Source organism: Jaculus jaculus, chromosome 16 (genome assembly GCF_020740685.1).
Source record: "Jaculus jaculus isolate mJacJac1 chromosome 16, mJacJac1.mat.Y.cur, whole genome shotgun sequence".
NCBI classification, from domain to species: Eukaryota; Metazoa; Chordata; class Mammalia; order Rodentia; family Dipodidae; genus Jaculus; species Jaculus jaculus.
Genome location: NC_059117.1, coordinates 14,864,408 through 14,877,661, shown reverse-complemented (window position 1 = coordinate 14,877,661; position 13,254 = coordinate 14,864,408). Strand labels below are relative to the sequence as shown.

Below are 13,254 nucleotides of genomic sequence, written 5' to 3'. Positions count from 1 at the left end.
TCTGTCTCTCTCTCTCTCCCCTGCTTTCTCTTTCTCATGTAAATAAATACATAAATAAAAAGAAAGGAGGTGAGTTTGGTAAGGGGATTACATGAGTTTAAGGCCACCCTGAGGCTACGGAGTGAATTCCAGGTCAGCTGTGAGCTAGAGCAAGACCTTACCTCCAAAAAAAAAAAAAATAAATAAAGGATGAGGAGTGAACTTTATGTTTCTTGTGGGAACTCTGCTTCCTCACTGTTTCCATAATTAATCATATTTAAAAATTTGGGGCTGGAGAGATGGCTTAGCGGGTAAGCGCTTGCCTGTAAGCCTAAGGACCCGGTTCAAGGCTTGATTCCCCAGGACCCATGTAAGCCAGATGCACAAGGTGGCACATGCATCTGGAGTTCATTTGCAGGGGTTAGAGGCTCAAGTGTGCCCTTTCTGTCTTTCTCTCTCTCCCTCCCTCTTTCTGTCTGTTCCTCTCAAATAAATAAATAAAAATAAAAACAAAATATTTAAAAAAAATTGTGTGAGTGGGGGTGGGTACGCCAGGGCCTCTTACTGCTGCTCCAGTTGGATGCCCTACTTTTTGCGTCTGCTTTTATGTGGATACTGAGGAATTGAAGCCAGGCCAGTAGGCTTTGCATGCAAGCACCTTTAACCATTGAGCCATACTCCCAGCCAAGTTACTGTTTCTTGCATATCTCTTTGAGCTTTCAAGTTATTTCTTTTAAAAAATTACTTATTTTAAGAGAGAGAGAATAGGTGTGCCAGGGCCTCTAGCCACTGCAAACAAACTCTAGATATATGCACCTCTTGTGCATCTGGCTTATGTGGGTCCTGGGAAGTTGAACCTGGGTTCTTAGGCTTTGCAGGCAAGCACCTTAACTGCTAAGCCATCTCCCCAGCCTTTTTTGTTGCTGCTGTTGTTGTTGTTAAACTTTTATTGAGTTAGCCAAGACAATAAACTTTTTTTTGTTTATTTATTTATTTATTTATTTGAGAGCTACAGAGAGAGAAAGAGGCGGGGGGCGGGGGAGTGGGCGCACTAGGGCCTCCAGCCACTGTAAACGAACTCCAGACTTGTACACCCCCTTGTGCATCTGGCTAACATGGGTCCTGGGGAATCGAGCCTCGAACTTGGGTCCTCAGGCTTCACAGGCAAGCGCTTAACCTCTAAGCCATCTCTCCAGCCCCTTTAAAAAAAAGATTTATTTTAAGAGAGAGAAAGGCTTTAATGTTCTTTTTACCATCGTCTGTGTTACTCCCACATCACTGTGAGAGGGTTAGTATCAATCCTCCTATGTTGAGAATGATAATTCAGCAAGAAAGAAGTCAGTGTACTTATTGCCCCACCTGGGCCCCTTGAAGACTTGGGATGGGTGTTCTATGCGTAGGGTGCCGAAGACTGCAGGGCACATGCTGGTGCCACTCAGCAGTAGCTACTACTTTATTTGGTTTATTCTCTAGATATCCCTGTGCCTTGTCTGATCTGATACCTCTTTTCTCTGCAGGTTGCTTTCACTACCAAAATCTACCATCCCAATATCAACAGCAATGGCAGCATCTGCCTGGACATCCTGCGGTCACAGTGGTCTCCAGCACTGACTGTGTCCAAAGGTAGAGACACTGACACTTGCTCTGCATGCCCTGTCTCTCAGTGTTTACCCCCTTGCTGACTGGTGAGTATGGGCTCAGGCAGAACAGGCAGCTTTCCCCAGGTCTCACAGCCCTGTCCTGTCATGATGCTCCAACGCTGCAAGGAGAATAGCATCAGTGGAGTAAAGCTCCTATGAATACTCTGGTGGTTCTCGGCAGTCAGTTACTGTGTAGTTCTCAAAACTGTTAAGGCTGGGCTTCGTGGCACACACCTTTAATCCCAGCACCTGGGAGGCTGAGGTAGGTGGATCACCATGAGTTCGAGACCAGTCTGTGACTACAGAGTGAACTCTAAGTCACCTTGAGCTAGAGTGAGACCCTACTTCAAAAAATCAGGGCTGGAGAGATGGCTTAACAGTTAGGGCGCTTGCCTGTGAAGCCTAAGGACCCATGTTCGACTTTCCAGATGCCACATCAGCCAGATGCACAAAGGTGAGGCAAGCACAAGGTCACACATGCCTGTCAGGTGGTGCAAGTGTCTGGAATTACGTTGCCGTGGCTGAGTCCCTGGCATGCCAATCCCCCCCCCCCAAATCGCTAATAAAAATATACATGTATTATTGGAGAGAGAGAGAGACTGTGCATGCCAGGGCCTCTTCTCTCTGCAAACAAACTCAGATGCATGTGCCACTTTGTGCATGAGTACTGGGGAATCAAACGTGGACTGGCAGGCTTTGTAAGCAAAAACCATTTTTTTTTCCTGCACCCTGCTTACATTTTTTAATCTAAAAGTCAGAAAGGCAAATATATTAATTTCTCGGTTCCCTCATCCATTCATTCAACAAGGACCAATGCATACTGTGAGTCAACTCTGAACAGAGAAATACAAGGCTGGAACTCAGGGGGTCTTAGTCTTTGGAGAATTCCACTTTTCCTAAAATAAGTAATATTGAGCATATGTCTGTTGGTAAGATCAAAGGATCCACAGTAGTGGTACACACCTGTCATCACAGCACAGGAGGATTGGGAGTTCAAGGCCAGCCTGCACTGTATAGACAGGCCCTGTCAAAAGAAAGGAAGGAAAGAAAGGGAAAGGGAAGGGAAGGGAAGGGAAGAAAGAAGGGGGAGGAAGGAAGGAAGGGACAATCTAAACAAGATTATAGAACTGTAGATATTCTGAACTAAGATGAGCTAATCATGGACTTTGTGAATCCTAAATACAGACAATATAGTGCCATGGATAGGTAGAATGGCAAAAAGTCCGTCCTCCCACCTGAATAAAAGCAGGAAGGAAGTGGAACCTAAGATAATGCAGGTAGCAGAACACGGGGAAGAAGCCACAAAGCACTTGAGGCAGGCCCAGCTGTGGAAGGACTGCAGCATTGGATCTGGCAGCCCCAAAGGGACAGAGCCATCTGTGCTGTGTAGGGTCACAGTAGACTCTGCAGACTGACACATCAAGGAAACATCCTAACATTCTGCCAAGGTAGCTGTTCTCTGATTTGCACCTTGTACATAGCCTTACTTCACTGTCCAGGGTGGGAGAGGGAGGGATAGCCATGAGGGTCAGCCAGCTTCCAGGGTCTACCTGAGACTAAGTCAGAGGGCCCAAGGCTATACATTCTTAGGTGAGAGGCTAGAAAGAAGAGAGGAGTGTTGAAGAGATGGATCAGCGGTTAAAGGCTCTTGGTTGGTGGGTGGGTGGGTGGGTTGGGTGGTTTGTTTTGTTTGTTTCTGGATTTTTGAAGTAGAGTCTTACTCTAGCCCAGGCTGACCTGGAATTCACTATGTAGTTTCAGAGTGGTCCCAAACTCACAACAGTTCTCCTACCTTTGCATCCTGCGTTCTAGGATTAAAGGTGTGTGCCACCATGCCTGGCAAGGCAGTTGTTTACAAAACCTAACAGCTGGATTTGGTTCCCCAGTAGCCATGTAATGCCAGATGCACAAAGTGGCACATGCATGCATCTGGCGTTGTTTGCAGTGGCAAGAAGCCCTGGCACATCCATTTCTCTCTCTCTCTCTCCATGTCTCTCTCTCTCATTGCAAATAAATAAAAATATTTACAAGAAAGAGAGAAAAGTGAAGGAAGGAGGAAGGAAGGGAGCAAGTGAGTGAAAGAAAGAGAACCAGGCATGGTTGTGCACACCTTTAATTCCAGCACTAAGGAGGCCGAGGTAGGGAGATCGCTGTGAATTTGAGGCCAGCCTGAGACTACATAGTGAATTTCAGGTCAGCTTGGGGTAGAGCTAGATCCTACTTTGAAAAAGAGAAAAGAAAGCCAGGTGTGGTGGCTCACCCCTTTCATCCCAGCACTAGGGAGGCAGAGGTAGGAGGATCACTGTGAGTTTGAGGCCACCCTGAGACTACATAGTGAATTATTCCAGGTCAGCCTGAGCCAGAGTGAGACCCTACCTCAAGAAAAAAAAGAGGACAGGAAAGAAGAGGGTTCCTCAAGTGGAAAGGAAGAAAAGGTGTCCTTGAGTGGCGTGGGGAAGGAAGTCTACAGTCCTCCAGTGACAGCCTCTCTGAACATCAGAGGAGTTGGGTATTTTAATTAAAGGTGACCTGCCTTTCTCATCAGTAGCTTTACCTGTGGAAAATTGTGGTCAGTGCTTTGGTGGACTCACTGAAACCCAATCATGATGGGTTTAGGGCAAAGAACAAACAATAGTCCTCACTGTTCTGCGCCTCACCAAGCCCTAGTGACTCCCTTTTGTCCAGGGTTTCTGTGAGCCACGCTATTTGTCCCTGACTCAGGGGAGCACAGGCACAGTAAGGTGCATTGGGCTTCTCAGTCTTGGTTTAGAATCTCATTCTAACCCGAATTTTCTGAATGCCGCCTTTCTTACCAATAAACAATACTCTTAGGATCAGAAACCAGACAAGTATGGTACAGGCACGGACTGGGCCAGGGGAGCCACAATGGTGTCATGAGGCTAAGACCACAGGGGCTTCAGGAGAGTAGGAAAGTAAGGACCAGGACCACACAGGAGGAACGTTTCCTGGAGCAGTGTGTCAGGACTGCGCTGTAAGGTTCATTATGCAAACTCTGGCTAATAGGTTAACAAAGAAAATGTTTTCATGACTTGAACAGAATCATTACATTGGGGCGGTGAGAGAAACAACAGAAAGTTCCAAGTTGAAGAGGTTCAGCGGACCTTCAGGGGTGACCTACAGCCTCATGGCTACAGCTAACTGACCCTTTCTTTTCTTCCCAGTTCTTTTGTCCATCTGCTCTCTGCTGTGTGACCCCAACCCTGATGACCCACTGGTGCCAGAAATAGCTCACACCTACAAGGCTGACAGAGAGAAGTACGCGTCCTCTTTGGGGTGCCTTTGTGCCCAGCTGCCCAGGTTCCCACGGACATCTTCCCGCCCAAGCCCAGCCCATGTATGCAGTGGGTGTGCCCTGGGCTTAGCCTCCTGGCTCTCACTAACATGTCCTCTGACTCTGAGGAGGGAGTGGGGAGAAAAGGACTTCACCCCCTTGGACAGCTCATCAGCTGCCACTGCTGAATCCTAAGACACTGTTGCCAAGTCCTTAGTCCATAGTCAGTGGTTAGCCAACAATGAACTCAAAAGACTATGAGAAGAAAATTCTGGTTTCTTACATAAAATAAGGGATTATCTGCTTGGACATATGCAGAGTGAAGCTGAAACCAGTCAAGGTGGGTAAGCGCTGAGGTTAGTTTACTGCATGAGACCGGCAGTCAGCAGCCTGTGGCTGTTTCACCACAGTCACCCCGCCCCACTGCCAGCTTTGTTTAAGCATTATTTATCAGACCCAGAACTGCAGAACTCCTCACCTTGTGCTGAAACACTGGGGGATCTGGCTGGTGGAGCAAGCACGGACACTAGCATGTGCTGGTCCAGTGTTGATGGACAGTGAGGAGGGGTCATGTGTGGCAGAGCCCAGGCAGCAGGAACAGCAGCCGAGTGGACAGCACAGTGCTGAGCGCAGAGTGTGGTGTTAGGGAGAGCACTGCTGCCTCTTCTAAGGTAAATCATCAGGGCTGGGCATGGTGGCACATGCCCTAATCCCAGCACTCGGGAGGCAGAGAAGATCTCCATGAATTTGAGACCAGCCTGAGACTACATAGCGAATTCCAGGTTCAGCCTGAGCCAGAGTGAGACCCTACCTCGAAAAATAAAAAATAAAAACAATATTAGCTGGGTGTGGTAGCACGTGCCTTTAATCTTAGCACTTGGTAAAGGTATGAGGATTGCTATGAGTTCAAGGCCAGCCTCAGACTACAGAGCGAGTTCCAGGTCATTCTGGGCTAGAGTGAGACCCTACCTTCAAAAACAACAACAACAAAAGCGAATATTGCCAGGGAAGAGATGAGAGTTCAATATGGAATTTGAGGGTAGTCTTGAACTCATGGCTTTCTTCCTACCTCTGCTCCTTGAGTGCCGGGGTAAAAGGCATGCACCACCATGACTGGCCTTCCTAACGTATTTTTCTTAAGACCTTTATAGCTCTCATTTTGCTCATTTAAATTTTCTGGAAGCAGTCAAAATATGTTTCAATTGGTTGGATTTCAAGTTGCATTTATTTGAACATTTATTACAAACTATTTTAGACAGAATAAAACTGAATTTTTCCAGTATTTAACTTCAGATCTCAAATTTATCATCATATGATATAAGATCTCGTAACCATAATGAACACAAATGCACATCCCCATGTAGCCCTCCCTGGGTGCCAGACCTCTTCCATGAGCACTAAACAGTTTTCTAGTCCTTCTCATGACCACATAAGGCAGCTAGTGTTTACAGGAGGCTCAGAAGCAGTAGGTGACATGGATTCGCATACTAGTGTCCAGGTTTTGGAGTGCATGTGGACAGCCTGGAACTGTTCCAAATTGAACCTGGAGTATTTCCTCCCTGTGGTCATGCTCTCTCCTCCGTATTGAAGGCATGTGAGCATGTCAAGTGAGGGCGTTGCTCCCTTTGCTTTTTTCTTCCAGGTACAACAGGCTAGCAAGAGAATGGACGCAGAAATATGCTATGTGAGTGCCTCCAAGATTCCACGGGAGATATTTCCCAAGTGCTCACCAGGCAGAGGTCCTCCTGTGGTGTTCTGAGCTGTTGATTGAGCCTGCAGAGAATCCTCTGTTCTTCACATGCTGTTGGCCACACACTTCCTCTGGTCACAGCCTGTTGGTGCCACTTGGCCATGGTGGCTTTGACAACACCACATCTTTGATGCCAAAACAACAGCCATTGTTACGATCTTCAGCCTTCCTAGTATGCTGGAACTGGTCTGTTTACCCCAGCTCATTGTTAGGATCTTCATCCTTCCTGGTACGCTGGAGCTGGTCTGTCTACCCCAGCTCGCCTGCTTATTTCTGTGGGACCAGGCCCTGCACGTCTTGTTCCCTTGTCCTCAAAGAATGCCACACTCACTGTGGCACCATACAGGGTCCCATCCTGGCCCATTACCATGTGCCCTTTGCCTTTTGAACTCAGTGCCATCTTGGGGGCCCATTGCATAGCAGGCTTGCCTTTTACCCTGTCTGCTACAGAACCATGTCCTAAGGAGTCTTGAGTGCATTCTGGAGGCTTCTGGGAATTGGAACAGTATCACTGGAAAGTGCTTCTGCTGTCTCCTGCCGTCTTCCTCTGCACTGGTAAATGCTGCCTTTTTCTCCTCACACCAAACAGCAGCAAATGGAGAATTTCAGGATATCAAGCATATAGCACCCCATGAGAGATGACTTTTAGAAGCAAGAGCAAATTAAGAAACATGGAGAGACTTGTGTTACGCTTTTCTGTGTGATGAGATTCTCCATCCATATCCCCACTTCTTCCCACAGGGCACCTACGTGAAGTTCAAGTATAAGCCATTCAACAGACTGGAACATAATGGGGGGGTAGATGCCTAAATGTAAATAAAAAGGAAATTACTCATCCTTTTTTAGGTTTTTTAAATTTGTTTGTTTTTGTTTTTGAGGTAGGGTCTAACTCTAGTCCAGGCTGACCTAGAATTCATTGTGTAATCTCAGTGGCCTGGAATTCATGGCGATCCTCTTACCTCTGCCTTAGAGTGCTGGGATTAAAGGTGTGCACCACCATGCCTGGCCTCCGATCATAACATAATAATTGATGTCTATCCACTTTTTTCTTTCAGGCAAAATAGAGGCTCTTTGGAAAAATTTATATTTAAGAGAGAAAGAGGTAGAGAGAGTGTGTGTATGGGCATTCCAGGACCTCCTGTCACTGCATACAAATTCCAAATGCATGCCCCACTTTGTGCATCTAGCTTTACATGGGTACTAGGGAATCAAGACCAACCCATCAGGCTTTACAAGAAGTGCCTTTAATTGCTGAGTCAGCAGCTGTCCAGCGTTTACCCCTCCCACCCAAGAGGCTTTTTAGAGACTTTTTGCCTGTTGAATGCCTGGCTTCCTTACTTGGCTTTCCAATGGACCTCATTTCATGGTTTGGTCTTAGAGCTTTGAGGTTAGATTGTTTAGAAAATTCAAGAAAGGAATTTCATGTCTTTTTTTTGTGACTTTATTTTATTTTAATTTGAAAGAGAAGAGGGCAGAGGGAGAGAAAGAGAGAGAGAATGGGCACGCCAGGGCCTTCAGCCACTGCAAACAAACTCCAGATGTATGTGCCACCTTGTGCATCTTTCATGGGTCCTGGGGAATCAAACTGAGGTCCTTTGTCTTTGCAGGCACACACCTTAACCATTAAGCCATCTCTTCAGCCCTTTTTTTATGAGAGGAATTTGCATGCCAGGGCCTCTAGCCACTGCAGTCAAACTCTAGATGGGTGCACCACCTTGTGCACATGTCACCTTGTGCCTCTGGCTTACATGGGTTCTGGGGGCTTGAACCTGGGTCCTTGGGCTTCACAGGCAAGCACCATAACCGTTAAGCCATCTCTCCAGCCCTCTTTGTTGGTTTGTGTGTGTGTGTGTGTGTGTAAGTAAGAAAGAGGCAGAGAGAGAGGGAGAGAATGGGTGTTCCAGGGCCTCTAGCTGTAGCAAATGAACTCCAGATGCATGCACCACCTTTTGCATCTGGCTTTACGTGCATACTGGGGAATTGAGTGTGGATCCTTTGGCTTTACAAGCAAGTGCCTTAACTGCTAAGCCATCTCTAGCCCTGTGTTGTTTTTTGACAGTTGCTATATAGCCCAGGATGACCTTGCTATCTCAGTACTCCTGGCTCAGCCTCCTGCAATCTGAGGCACAGGAATGTGCTACCACATCTAGTTAGGAAAGCAATGTCTTTTTTTTTTTTTTTTAAACTTTTCGAGGTAGGGTCTCACTCTAGCTCAGGCTGACCTGGAATTTACTATGTGGTCTCAGGGTGGCCTCAAACTCACAGCAATCCTTCTACGAACTCTGTCTCCTGGGTGCTGGGATTAAAGGCGTGCACCATCACACCCAGCTCTTAAGAAATATTTTTATTTATTTATCTGCAAGCAGAGAGAGGAGAGAGACAGAATGTGCATGCCAGGGCGTCCAGCCACTGCAGACTCCTGATACATGCTCCACTTTGTGCATCTGGCTTTACATGAGTACTGGGGAATTGAACCCCAGTCATTATGCTTTGCAGGAAAGTACCTTAACTGCTGAACCATCTCTCCAGTCCTTTGTTTTTTCTCCTTTTTTGCATTCTCAGATCATGCTTTATTAGTAATGTATATATACACAGCCAGGTGCAGAGTTTCCAGATCTCACAACAGTTCCTTTTTCATCAAGAAAAAAATTCCTTCCAAGCTCCCAAAGATACATAGATTAAGAAGCAAGCTGCATTTTGTAGTATTTCCAACATATTCAATGAAAATGAAAGAAATAAAGAAAATAATTGCCAAGTTGTGACTGTTGCAAGGTGCTTTGCCAGCTAGAATACCATTCTGAGATCATCACTTCTTTGTAAAGGACGAGACAGACTGAGCCCGTTCCTCCTACATTGGCCTTACAAAGGTCCCGCATTTAGGATCCTCCTGGGACCAGAATTAATTTTGGGGCCTCATAGTACTTTTCTTTGCTTCCTTTTTAAAATTGTCTCCTTTCTACCCTTTTGATCTTTGTTGAAAGAATAATTTTTTGTGGGGGGGTTGGGAGGAACTTCAAGGTATGGTCTGTTCTAGCCCAGGCTAATCTGGAACTCACTAAAGATTATATTGCCAGTGTACTGCTACATGCCTGTAATTCCAGCACTTAGGAGATGAGACAGGAGTTGTCCTCAGAAACAGTTTAAAGCCAGTCTGGGATATATGAGACTCTTATCTTAAAAGAAGCAGAGGGTGTGGTGATGTTATGACCAGCTGAAATAATACATCTTTTTAAAAAATCATTTATTTGGCAGAGAAAGAGGGAGAGAGAGAGAATGGGCATGCCAGGGCCTCCAGCCACTGCAAATGAACTCCAGATGCCCCCTTGTGCATCTGGCTAATGTGGATTATGGGGAATTGAACCTGGGTCCTTTGGCTTTGCAGGCAAACACCTTAACCACTAAGCCATCCCTCCAGCCCCTGAAAAAATAAATCTTAACTGGAGAGGATGTCTTCACTAAGTTATCCTTCAGCAAGGCTCTTATCACAGGCTCTGTGGAGCAGCGATGCATTCAGCCCAGCATTACAAAGCGTGTTGCAGACAGTAAGTTTTAGCCAGAAGCAAGAAATGGGAAAATCCAGGCACAAGTGGGTATTGGAGCTGTGAGCATGCGTACTCTGCTCTTTATTTTATTTTCATTTTTAATTTTTATTAACATTTTCCATGATTATAAAAAAATATCCCATGGTAATTCCCTTCCTCCCCCTCCCCACTTTCCCCTCGTACTCTGCTCTTTGAAGAATAATAGTTTATGACTCAAAAGAAACATAGATTTTTGGAGCCAAAGTTTCCCAAGCCACTTTCTGCTGGGAAATAATATGGTAGAATAAGGTGGCAAACATCTTTAATCCCAGCACTTAGGAAGCAGAGGTAGGAGGATTGCCAGGAGTTTGAAGCCAGCCTGAGTGAATTCCAGGTCAGCCTGAGCTAGAATGAGACTTTACCTTGGAAAACCAAAAAAAGAAAGATTCTATTATAGAGCTTTAGAGAAGGAAAAGAGGCAGCATTCTTGTATAACAGGAGGGATCCCCAGAAATGGGGTACTGTTAAGCAAGATTTATTATTTATTTATTTAAGATAGGCAGAAAAGGATGCCAGGCGTGGTGGTGCGTGCATTTAATCCCAGCACTTGGGAGGCAGAGGTAGGAGGATTTCGGTGAGTTTGAGGCCATCATGAGTCGACATAATTATAGGTCAGCCTGGGCCAGAGTGACCCTACCTCAAAAAAATCAAAAAAGAAAGACACATAGAGAGAATGGGTGCACCAGGGCCTTCCAGTCACTGCAAATGAACTCCAGACGCATGTGCCATCTTGTGCATCTGGTTTTATGTGGGTACTAGGGAACTGAACCTAGGTCTTTGGCTTTGCTGGCAAGCACTTTAACCACTAAGCCATCTCTTCAGCCCAAGATGTATTTATTTTTTATTGTTTGGCTTTTTTTTTTTCAAGGTAGGGTCTCACTCTAGCCCAGGCTGACCTGGAATTCACTATGGAGTCTCAGGGTGGCCTCAAACTCATAGCGACCCTCCTACCTCTGACTCCAGTGCTAGGATTAAAGGTGTGCACCACCACACCCAGCAGCCCAAGATTTATTTTAGGAAAGGAAGTAAAGCAAAAATCTCCAGAGATGGGAGGGGTCTTTGCAGGATGACTTGGATCTCATTTTTCTTACACCTTGGCTATGTAAATTTGGCATAGAGTTGGGGTTAGCTTTACTGGTTCCGTTTAATTGTATATAGAGAACCTTGATTGTTTTGTTTGGTGAGTCAAGAAGAGCACAGATTCAATGAAGCTTTCCTGGATGAGAGTAGGGGAATAAGTTGGTCAGTTCCCATGCTAGGTATCGTATCTAGTTTCCAGAAAAGGGAATCTCGTTTGGTGGGGGGGAGAGAAAAAAATAAAACTAGACTCTCTTTTAAGGGTTCAAGGACATTTCCCTCTTTTAGCCAAGAAAAATAAAAGCTCACTTTCAGGACCCTGCTACCCTAAACTGCCTAGCCAATTTCTTTTTTTTTTTTTTCGAGGTAGGGTCTCACTCTAGCCCAGGTTGACCTGGAATTCACTCTGTATTCTCAGGGTGGCCTCGAACTCATGGGGTGGTCCTCCTACCTCTGCCTCCCGAGTGCTAGGATTAAAGGCGTGCACCACCACGCCTGGCAATGCCTAGCCAATTTCTATTTCCCATTCAATAATAGAACAGAATATCAACACTGTAGGATTTCCACTGCCCCCTTCCCACAGTTGCTCATGGATGGCCAGATTTCTAACTCTGAAAGAGAGTGAGAGAGAGAAAAAGGCAGGTAGAGAGAATGGATGCACTAGGGCCTTTGGCCACTGCAAGCCAACTCCAGATACATGTACCACCTTGAGCATCTGACTTTACTTGTGTACTGGAGAATTGAACCCAGGTCCTTAGGCTTTACAGGCAAGTACCTTAACCACTGAGCCATCTCTCTAGTTCCCTGGCTTTGACTTTGTCCCTACCACATGGTTATTCTCTGTTGACAGATTTTATTTAAAACAAAATGACTGAAAAATCTGTAAAACTCCCATTAGGCCAGACAGGAGCTTCCTTGATTTTCCTAAAAATATATATATTGAGGAGCTGGAGAGCTGGCTTAGCAATTAAGGCACTTGCCTATGAAGCCTGAGGACCCATGTTCAACTCTCCAGGTTCCACATAAGCCAGATGCACAAGGTGACACAATGAGGCAAGGCCGCACACATGCGCAAAGTAGCACATGCGTCTGTGTTTGATTCCAGTGGCTGGAGGCCCTGGCATGCCAATTTCTCTTTCACTCTCTTGCCTCAAAAAATGTGTGTGTGTGTGTATGTGTGTATGGAGAGAGAGAGACAAGTGTGCTGTCTCATGCTTTTAATTCTAGCCTCCTATGTAGTCTCAGGGTAGCCTCAAACTCATGGCAGTCCTCCTACCTCTGCCTCCTGGGTGCTGGAATTAAAGACATGTGCCACCACGCCCAGCTTCTTTACTCTCTCTTAAAAAGAATCTTTCAGGGCTGGAGAGAAGGTTTATTAGCAGTTAAGGCGTTTGCCTATAAAGCCAAAAGACCCAGGTTTGATTCCCCAGGACCAAACCAGATGCACAAAGAGTGAGTTCCAGGTCAGTCTGGGCTAAAGTCTGCCATAAAAGATTTGAGACAAAAAAAAAGTCTCTATTTGGGCTGGAGAGATGGCTTAGTGGTTAAGGCACTTGGCTGCAAAGCCAAAGGACCTCTGTTCGATTCCTCAGGAACCAGCCAGATGCGCAAGGTGGCAAATGCATCTGGAGTTCATTTGCAGTGGCTGGAGGCCCTGGTGTGCACATTCTCTCTGCTTCTCTCTCTCTCTCTCTCAAGTAAATAAATAAATAAATAAATTTTAAAAGTCTCTGTTCACCTCAGGGTGGGTCTTGAATAAGTCTATTTCCGGAATTTCAGTGGCAAGGGGCCCTGGCACACCCCCCCCCAGCTTGCACATAAATAAATAAATTAAATAAATAAATAAATAACCTAGTGTGGGAGAGATGGCTCAGCAGTTAATTGCAAAGCCTGCTGACTCAGGTTCAATCCGCCAGTGCCCATGTAAGCTAGATG

General features: G+C 45.8%; 1 protein-coding gene across 4 annotated transcripts in view; it reads left to right on the top strand.

Annotated features, from left to right (window-relative positions):
- Ube2d4 (ubiquitin conjugating enzyme E2 D4 (putative)) overlaps positions 1–7,498 on the top strand; it is a 29,888-nt gene extending 22,390 nt beyond the window's left edge. For 2 of the 4 annotated variants that reach the window (XM_045136053.1, XM_045136054.1), the window contains 3 exons: positions 1,497–1,602; positions 4,802–4,974; positions 6,554–7,498. In XM_045136053.1, coding sequence (XP_044991988.1) covers positions 1,497–1,602; positions 4,802–4,974; positions 6,554–6,670 — 396 coding nt within the window. In that variant the 3' untranslated portion in view covers positions 6,671–7,498. Of the gene's footprint in view, positions 1–1,496; positions 1,665–4,801; positions 4,975–6,553 lie in introns of those variants that run through there. The other 2 variants (XM_004652898.2, XM_045136056.1) reach the window with 2 other exon arrangements.
- The last annotated feature ends 5,756 nt before the right edge of the window (positions 7,499–13,254 follow it).